Source organism: Hyperolius riggenbachi, chromosome 9 (genome assembly GCF_040937935.1).
Source record: "Hyperolius riggenbachi isolate aHypRig1 chromosome 9, aHypRig1.pri, whole genome shotgun sequence".
NCBI lineage: Eukaryota > Metazoa > Chordata > Amphibia > Anura > Hyperoliidae > Hyperolius > Hyperolius riggenbachi.
Window position 1 is genome coordinate 5,432,409 of NC_090654.1, and position 10,391 is coordinate 5,442,799.

General features: G+C 57.4%; 1 protein-coding gene across 1 annotated transcript in view; it reads right to left on the reverse strand.

Annotated features, from left to right (window-relative positions):
• The window catches only part of RAB43 (RAB43, member RAS oncogene family), a 56,014-nt gene extending 45,895 nt beyond the window's left edge, over positions 1-10,119 (reverse strand). Inside the window, exon 1 of the mRNA XM_068251827.1 lies at positions 9,846-10,119. Within this exon, the coding sequence (XP_068107928.1) occupies positions 9,846-10,037 (192 nt within the window). The 5' untranslated portion in view covers positions 10,038-10,119. The remainder of the gene's footprint in view (positions 1-9,845) is intronic.
• Between the last annotated feature and the right edge of the window lie 272 nt (positions 10,120-10,391).

Genomic DNA, 10,391 nt, shown 5'->3' on the forward strand with positions numbered 1-10,391 from the left:
TAGAGTTTAATGGCGCTGCTTTGCGTGCGGGACTTTGCACGCTATCTACACTTATCTAAACTTAGCATGCCTAAACTTATCACACCTAAACTTATCACGCCTAAACTGGCTTTTCACCAGGGTGGTGCAATGGTTATCACGCCTAAAGTCTCTAACTGGGTTAGCACCGCTTTGTGAATCGAGCCCATGGTGTTCAGAAAACCGACAGACAAGTGTGCTCCCAGCCACAGCTTATTACACTCACTCTGTCCGTTTCTGATGGAGCAGAACTGGCCCCCAACCAGAAGACATTACATGTGGGGGCCGGTAATATCAATCATTTTACTAATCAAAGATCAAGGAAGGCCACCGATAGATGGAGAAGCTGGGGAGGCCAGAGCGAGGCTGTCTCATCTCTAGTAGAGGGCTGCACTAAAGGACAACTGAAGTGAGGGGGATAAGGAGGCTGCCATATTTATTTCCTTTTATACAATTCAGATTGCCTGGCTGTCCTGCTGATCCTGTGCCTGTAATACATTTAGCCATAGCCCCTGACCAAGCATGCAGCAGATCAGGTGCTCTGACTGACGTCAGACTGGATTAGCTGCATGCTTGTTTCAGGTGTGTGATTCAGACATTACTGTAGCCAGAGAGGTCAGCAGGGCTGCCAGGCAACTGGTATTGTGTAACTGGAAATATATATGGCAGCCTCCATATACCTCTCAGTTCAGGTGAGCTTTATGGCATGTCTATTTTCAGTAAATCCAGTAGCAGTTTATACAGGTGGGGGGCGCTGCCTCTTCAGACAGCGGAGTCGCACTTTAATCCTCAGCTAGAGGCAGCAGCTGCGACACAACAGGATGTGATGTCCTCATTGTGAGAGAGAAACCTTCCTCCAGTGAGCAACAAAGGACATGTGACCAACCTGAGCAAACAGCAGCAGAGGCCCCAGGCCATCAGTCCCTGCCGCCTATTGTGTAAGCTGCCTCCTCATATACAGAGGCTGACCGCCCCATGGAGGGACACTGCCTGCTGAACCACAAGTCCCAGCCGGCAGCCGCCCTGCACCTATTGTGTAAGCTCCGCCCCATGGAGGGACACTGCATGCTGAACCACAAGTCCCAGCCACCCTGCTCCTATTGTGTAAGCTCCGCCCCATGGAGGGACGCTGCATGCTGAACCACAAGTCCCAGCCACCCTGCTCCTATTGTGTAAGCTCCGCCCCATGGAGGGACACTGCATGCTGAACCACAAGTCCCAGCCACCCTGCTCCTATTGTGTAAGCTCCGCCCCATGGAGGGACACTGCCTGCTGAACCACAAGTCCCAGCCACCCTGCTCCTATTGTGTAAGCTCCGCCCCATGGAGGGACACTGCATGCTGAACCACAAGTCCCAGTCACCCTGCTCCTATTGTGTAAGCTCCGCCCCATGGAGGGAAACTGCCTGCTGAACCACAAGTCCCAGCCACCCTGCACCTATTGTGTAAGCTCCGCCCCATGGAGGGACGCTGCATGCTGAACCACAAGTCCCAGCCACCCTGCACCTATTGAGTAAGCTCCGCCCCATGGAGGGACACTGCATGCTGAACAACAAGTCCCAGCCACCCTGCGCCTATTGTGTAAGCTCCGCCCCATGGAGGGACACTGCATGCTGAACCACAAGTCCCAGCCACCCTGCACCTATTGTGTAAGCTCCGCCCTATGGAGGGACACTGCATGCTGAACCACAAGTCCCAGCCACTCTGCTCCTATTGTGTAAGCTCCGCCCCATGGAGGGACGCTGCATGCTGAACCACAAGTCCCAGCCACCCTGCCCCTATTGTGTAAGCTCCGCCCCATGGAGGGACACTGCATGCTGAACCACAAGTCCCAGCCACCCTGCCCCTATTGTGTAAGCTCCGCCCCATGGAGGGACACTGCATGCTGAACCACAAGTCCCAGCCGCCCTGCTCCTATTGTGTAAGCTCCGCCCCATGGAGGGACGCTGCATGCTGAACCACAAGTCCCAGCCGCCCTGCACCTATTTTGTAAGCTCCGCCCCATGGAGGGACGCTGCATGCTGAACCACAAGTCCCAGCCGACCTGCACCTATTGTGTAAGCTCCGCCCCATGGAGGGACGCTGCATGCTGAACCACAAGTCCCAGCCGCCCTGCGCCTATTGTGTAAGCTCCGCCCCATGGAGGGACACTGCATGCTGAACCACAAGTCCCAGCCGCCCTGCGCCTATTGTGTAAGCTCCGCCCCATGGAGGGACACTGCCTGCTGAATCACAAGTCCCAGCCGCCCTGCGCCTATTGTGTAAGCTCCGCCCCATGGAGGGACACTGCATGCTGAACCACAAGTCCCAGCCACCCTGCCCCTATTGTGTAAGCTCCGCCCCATGGAGGGACACTGCCTGCTGAACCACAAGTCCCAGCCGCCCTGCACCTATTGTGTAAGCTCCGCCCCATGGAGGGACACTGCATGCTGAACCACAAGTCCCAGCCTCCCTGCTCCTATTGTGTAAGCTCTGCGCCATGGAGGGACACTGCATGCTGAACCACAAGTCCCAGCCTCCCTGCTCCTATTGTGTAAGCTCCGCCCCATGGAGGGACACTGCATGCTGAACCACAAGTCCCAGCCGCCCTGCGCCTATTGTGTAAGCTCCGCCCCATGGAGGGACACTGCATGCTGAACCACAAGTCCCAGCCGCCCTGCGCCTATTGTGTAAGCTCCGTCCCATGGAGGGACACTGCCTGCTGAATCACAAGTCCCAGCCACCCTGCGCCTATTGTGTAAGCTCCGCCCCATGGAGGGACGCTGCATGCTGAACCACAAGTCCCAGCCGCCCTGCACCTATTGTGTAAGCTCCGCCCCATGGAGGGACGCTGCATGCTGAACCACAAGTCCCAGCCGCCCTGCACCTATTGTGTAAGCTCCGCCCCATGGAGGGACACTGCATGCTGAACCACAAGTCCCAGCCACCCTGCTCCTATTGTGTAAGCTCCGCCCCATGGAGGGACACTGCCTGCTGAATCACAAGTCCCAGCCGCCCTGCACCTATTGTGTAAGCTCCGCCCCATGGAGGGACGCTGCATGCTGAACCACAAGTCCCAGCCACCCTGCCCCTATTGTGTAAGCTCCGCCCCATGGAGGGACACTGCATGCTGAACCACAAGTCCCAGCTGCCCTGCTCCTATTGTGTAAGCTCCGCCCCATGGAGGGACGCTGCATGCTGAACCACAAGTCCCAGCCGCCCTGCACCTATTGTGTAAGCTCCGCCCCATGGAGGGACGCTGCATGCTGAACCACAAGTCCCAGCCGACCTGCACCTATTGTGTAAGCTCCGCCCCATGGAGGGACGCTGCATGCTGAACCACAAGTCCCAGCCGCCCTGCGCCTATTGTGTAAGCTCCGCCCCATGGAGGGACACTGCATGCTGAACCACAAGTCCCAGCCGCCCTGCGCCTATTGTGTGAGCTCCGCCCCATGGAGGGACACTGCCTGCTGAATCACAAGTCCCAGCCGCCCTGCGCCTATTGTGTAAGCTCCGCCCCATGGAGGGACACTGCCTGCTGAACCACAAGTCCCAGCCGCCCTGCACCTATTGTGTAAGCTCCGCCCCATGGAGGGACACTGCATGCTGAACCACAAGTCCCAGCCTCCCTGCTCCTATTGTGTAAGCTCTGCGCCATGGAGGGACACTGCATGCTGAACCACAAGTCCCAGCCTCCCTGCTCCTATTGTGTAAGCTCCGCCCCATGGAGGGACGCTGCATGCTGAACCACAAGTCCCAGCCACCCTGCTCCTATTGTGTAAGCTCTGCGCCATGGAGGGACACTGCATGCTGAACCACAAGTCCCAGCCTCCCTGCTCCTATTGTGTAAGCTCCGCCCCATGGAGGGACGCTGCATGCTGAACCACAAGTCCCAGCCACCCTGCCCCTATTGTGTAAGCTCCGCCCCATGAAGGGACACTGCATGCTGAACCACAAGTCCCAGCCGCCCTGCACCTATTGTGTAAGCTCCGCCCCATGGAGGGACGCTGCATGCTGAACCACAAGTCCCAGCCGCCCTGCACCTATTGTGTAAGCTCCGCCCCATGGAGGGACACTGCATGCTGAACCACAAGTCCCAGCCGCCCTGCACCTATTGTGTAAGCTCCGCCCCATGGAGGGACGCTGCATGCTGAACCACAAGTCCCAGCCGCCCTGCGCCTATTGTGTAAGCTCCGCCCCATGGAGGGACGCTGCATGCTGAACCACAAGTCCCAGCCACCCTGCACCTATTGTGTAAGCTCCGCCCCATGGAGGGACGCTGCCTGCTGAACCACAAGTCCCAGCCACCCTGCACCTATTGTGTAAGCTCCGCCCCATGGAGGGACGCTGCATGCTGAACCACAAGTCCCAGCCGCCCTGCTCCTATTGTGTAAGCTCCGCCCCATGGAGGGACGCTGCATGCTGAACCACAAGTCCCAGCCACCCTGCACCTATTGTGTAAGCTCCGCCCCATGGAGGGACACTGCCTGCTGAATCACAAGTCCCAGCCGCCCTGCACCTATTGTGTAAGCTCCGCCCCATGGAGGGACGCTGCATGCTCAACCACAAGTCCCAGCCACCTTGCCCCTATTGTGTAAGCTCCGCCCCATGGAGCGACGCTGCATGCTGAACCACAAGTCCCAGCTGCCCTGCTCCTATTGTGTAAGCTCCGCCCCATGGAGGGACGCTGCCTGCTGAACCACAAGTCCCAGCCCCCCTGATCCTATTGTGTAAGCTCCGCCCCATGGAGGGACACTGCCTGCTGAACCACAAGTCCCAGCCACCCTGCCCCTATTGTGTAAGCTCCGCCCCATGGAGGGACGCTGCATGCTGAACCACAAGTCCCAGCCACCCTGCACCTATTGTGTAAGCTCTGCCCCATGGAGGGACACTGCATGCTGAACCACAAGTCCCAGCCACCCTGCCCCTATTGTGTAAGCTCCGCCCCATGGAGGGACACTGCCTGCTGAACCACAAGTCCCAGCCACCCTGCACCTATTGTGTAAGCTCCACCCCATGGAGGGACACTGCATGCTGAACCACAAGTCCCAGCCACCCTGCCCCTATTGTGTAAGCTCCGCCCCATGGAGGGACACTGCATGCTGAACCACAAGTCCCAGCCACCCTGCTCCTATTGTGTAAGCTCCGCCCCATGGAGGGACACTGCATGCTGAACCACAAGTCCCAGCCACCCTGCCCCTATTGTGTTAGCTCCGCCCCATGGAGGGACGCTGCATGCTGAACCACAAGTCCCAGCCGCCCTGCTCCTATTGTGTTAGCTCCGCCCCATGGAGGGACACTGCATGCTGAACCACAAGTCCCAGCCACCCTGCTCCTATTGTGTTAGCTCCGCCCCATGGAGGGACGCTGCATGCTGAACCACAAGTCCCAGCCGCCCTGCTCCTATTGTGTTAGCTCCGCCCCATGGAGGGACACTGCATGCTGAACCACAAGTCCCAGCCACCCTGCTCCTATTGTGTAAGCTCCGCCCCATGGAGGGACACTGCATGCTGCACCACAAGTCCCAGTCACCCTGCACCTATTGTGTAAGCTCCGCCCCATGGAGGGACACTGCCTGCTGAACCACAAGTCCCAGCCACCCTGCCCCTATTGTGTAAGCTCCACCCCATGGAGGGACGCTGCATGCTGAACCACAAGTCCCAGCAGCCCTGCTCCTATTGTGTAAGCTCCGCCCCATGGAGGGACGCTGCATGCTGAACCACAAGTCCCAGCCACCCTGCACCTATTGTGTAAGCTCCGCCCCATGGAGGGACGCTGCATGCTGAACCACAAGTCCCAGCCACCCTGCTCCTATTGTGTAAGCTCCGCCCCATGGAGGGACGCTGCATGCTGAACCACAAGTCCCAGCCACCCTGCTCCTATTGTGTAAGCTCCGCCCCATGGAGGGACACTGCCTGCTGAACCACAAGTCCCAGCCGCCCTGCACCTATTGTGTAAGCTCCACCCCATGGAGGGACACTGCATGCTGAACCACAAGTCCCAGCCACCCTGCTCCTATTGTGTAAGCTCCGCCCCATGGAGGGACGCTGCCTGCTGAACCACAAGTCCCAGCCACCCTGCTCCTATTGTGTAAGCTCCGCCCCATGGAGGGACACTGCCTGCTGAACCACAAGTCCCAGCCACCCTGCCCCTATTGTGTAAGCTCCGCCCCATGGAGGGACACTGCATGCTGAACCACAAGTCCCAGCCGCCCTGCACCTATTGTGTTAGCTCCGCCCCATGGAGGGACGCTGCCTGCTGAACCACAAGTCCCAGCCACCCTGCCCCTATTGTGTAAGCTCCACCCCATGGAGGGACGCTGCATGCTGAACCACAAGTCCCAGCCACCCTGCTCCTATTGTGTTAGCTCCGTCCCATGGAGGGACGCTGCCTGCTGAACCACAAGTCCCAGCCACCCTGCCCCTATTGTGTTAGCTCCGCCCCATGGAGGGACACTGCATGCTGAACCACAAGTCCCAGCCGCCCTGCACCTATTGTGTAAGCTCTGCGCCATGGAGGGACACTGCATGCTGAACCACAAGTCCCAGGCACCCTGCTTCTATTGTGTAAGCTCCGCCCCATGGAGGGACGCTGCCTGCTGAACCACAAGTCCCAGCCGCCCTGCACCTATTGTGTAAGCTCCGCCCCATGGAGGGACGCTGCCTGCTGAACCACAAGTCCCAGCCACCCTGCACCTATTGTGTAAGCTCCGCCCCATGGAGGGACACTGCATGCTGAACCACAAGTCCCAGCCACCCTGCACCTATTGTGTAAGCTGCCTCATATTCAGAGGCTGACCGCCCCATGGAAGGACGCTGTATGCTGAACCTGCTGAACCACTGACCCCCCCCCCCCTCCCCCCATGTAAAGTGACAGAGGGCGGGGGAGGTTCCTGGAGACAAACACAACCTTACAAAACAAACAGGGAAGCAGCACTGCTGGCCACCTCACCAAGCTGCAATACACACAGCAAGGGGGAGCAGATTTTACTGCTGTCTGTGCTCCCTCTCAGGAAAGGCACAAAAGTCCTGGTGCTTCTGCCTCTCCTGACCAGACTGCGTGCCCTGCTACAGGGCCAGTAACCCAGGCCATACACACATCCACCTTCCCGGCAGATGTGATCACTCTAATCGAACCTGCCGGGAATCTACAGCACAACAGGCCACACCCGTCGCAGTTTAGATCAATTTTGGCAGAAAAGTGACCGACAGATACGATCAATCGGAAAATCTCGCAGGAGCGGTGGTAGACCTGTAGTATCGTAACGCTGCAGCTCAGCAGATTTTATGCTGAAAACCATTCTGTGTGTGGTTGAAATCGAGGCCTCTCTGATCAGATTCACGTCACAGAGGGATTGACCAGAATTGCCATCCAATGGGATACATTCACTACACTGCAGTAAGCGGGATAACTTGGGGCGACATCTTATCACGAGCGGAGCAGCGTGTAACGCACGGCGTCACGCATTACGCTCTACTCATTGCGCGGTCGTTATTCCGCTTACTGCAGTTTAGGGAACATACCCCATTAGGTAGCGGTCTGAGCGTGTGCGGCCAGCTTTATATAAAGGTAGTGCGGCAATATTATTATTTATAGCTGTACAGTGTATATATATCTTGTCACTATACGCAGCTGGAGCACAGGTGCGCACGTTATGGTGATAGATGCGGTAGTAGGAACGCACAGTCCATTGCCTCTGTGTGGGGTCTGAATGCCCCCCAATCACCCCCCCCTCCCCTCATACCCTCCAGGTGCCCCAACATCACAAATCACTGGTGGCTTTACTTAAAGGGGCTCCGAGCACCTCTCATGGGCACGCCTCTAAGACTCCGGCCAGTACTGCTAAGTGCTTAAAGATGCATACCTTTCTGCATGCAGCTTATGCTCTCTTCGCTTTCATTTGATGCCTGAATCGCCGTTCTACACGGTTTTCGCTCAATTTAAATTTAAAAATCGCGGCTGCCATCTTGGCTCTGCTATAACTTCCGGGTCACCCCTGTCTTCTCTGTTAGAGAAGTGCATCACTGAATGAAGCAGGAAGAGGAAGTGACACGCATGGCCATTGCAAGAGGCTCCTCCAGAGGGGTCATAGCACCACCTTGTTGGAAGTTGTCTGGCTTAAAGGCCCATGAGAGGGTCTCGGAGTCCCTTTAAAGGACAACTGAAGTGAGAAGAACAGGGGGCTGTCATATTTATTCCCTTCTAAGCAATACCAGTTGCCTGGCTGTCCTGCTGATCCTGTAATAGCCACAGCCCCTGAACAAGCATGCAGCAGATCAGGTGACTGAAGTCTGACTGGATTAGCTGCATGCTTGTTTCAGGTGTGTGATTCAGACACTACTGCAGCCAGAGAGATCAGCAGGACAGCCAGGCAACTGGTATTGTCTAACAGGAAATAAATATGGCAGCTTCCATATGTCCCTCACTTCAGTTGTCCTTAAAGTACCCGTGGCCCAGAGGAAACTATACCGAATGAAGCCCGTGGATGGTGGCCTACCTCCCCCCAGAGGGTCCGGATGCTGCTCGCTGTCCCTGGGGTCCCTCCTGTGCCCAGCCCTCTCACCTCTCCAGCCTTTCGGAAGTCCCTCCGCGCGGCGCTGAGTGATTCTGAACTGCGCAGGCATAAGTGGACGAACGATCACTTCGCTACATGCACGGGTCAGAATTTGTGCTGTGCGGTTCTCAGTTGCGCAGCGTCGTTTGGCGGAACTCCCAGGGCAAGTGATCGACTGAAGGATTCCATCAAACACTTCAGAGGACCGGAAGAGAGGGACCCCCGAGGCCAACGAGCAGCATTGTGAGACGAGGAGAGGTAATATCCTCCACCATGGGCTTGCTGGTAGCTGTAGCTCCCCTACACAAATAGCAAGGCATGCTGGTAGTTGTAGTCCCCTATAGACAAGATGAATAACATTTTCTCCTGGCAGATTCCAAGCACCAGAGCTGACGCCACTAGGGGATGGTATAAACAGTAGCAGTGTTAGGCCAGAGTTGCAGCAAATAGAGGGCGCTCTATAGGCAGCAGCAGTCTTGCCCAATGTCTCCTTACTGTATAGGTGCTGGCTTACAGAACAGGAAGAGCCAAGATGTGAACCCAGGTCTCCTGTGTAAGAGGCAGAACCCTTAACCATTACACCATCCAGCCACTGCTACACACATAATATATGGTTGGGCATGCTGGTAGTTGTAGCTTCCCCCCCCCCCCCCCATACACAGAGGGCATACTGGTGGTTGTAGTCCCCTCACACATACATACATAGCAGGGCATAATGGCAGTCTCCTAACCCCCCATGCAGACAAACATAAGGCTGGGCATGCTGGTAGTTGTAGTCTTACCCCCATAGACAGACAGACACACACACAATGCTGGCAGTTGTAGTCCCCCCCATAGACACACACACACACACACAGCTGGGCATGCTGGCAGTTGTAGTCCCCCATACACACAGATATAATGCTGGCAGTTGTAGTCCCCCCCTCCAAATAAGGCAGGGCATGCTGGCAGTTGTAGTCCTCCCTCCATATAAGGCAGGGCATGCTGGCAGTTGTAGTCCCCCCTCCATATAAGGCAGGGCATGCTGGCAGTTGTAGTCCTCCCCTCCATATAAGGCAGGGCATTCTGGCAGTTGTAGTCCTCCCTCCATATAAGGCAGGGCATGCTGGCAGTTGTAGTCCCCCCTCCATATAAGGCAGGGCATGCTGGCAGTTGTAGTCCTCCCCTCCATATAAGGCAGGGCATGCTGGCAGTTGTAGTCCTCCCCTCCCATACACACAGATATAATGCTGGCAGTTGTAGTCCCCCCTCCCATACACACACGGGTATAATGCTGGGAGTTGTAGTCCCCTCACCTTCACCCTCTTGCCCTGGATCTCCAGGCTCTTCATAGTGAAGTCCACCCCGATGGTGTTGCCCTGTCTCTCCACAAACACGCCGCTCTTGAATCTCTGCACGACGCACGTCTTCCCGACCCCGGCATCCCCGACCAGAACCAGCTTAAACAGGAAGTCATACACATCGTCCGACTCCAGCGGGGGCTGCATGCCGGGGGCCCGGGAGCGCACCACGTGACGTGTGTGCCGACACTGCGGAACTACAGCAGCGGCAGCCCTGCCGGACCCGCCCCCTCCTTTACGAGACCGCCCCCGGCTCCGCCCCCTGCCCTGCTGACTTACGAGCCGCCCCGCCTCCTGCCCTGCTGACTTACAAGCCGCCCCGCCTCCTGCCCTGTTGACTGACGAGACCGGCCCGCCTCCCGCTCCGCCCTGCTTACTTACGAGACCGCCCCGGCCCGCCTCCCGCTCCGCCCCCTGTCCTGCTGACTTACGAGACGGCCCCGGCCCGCCTCCCGCTGCTCTGATGACTGACGAGACCGCCCCGCCTCCTGCTCCACCCCC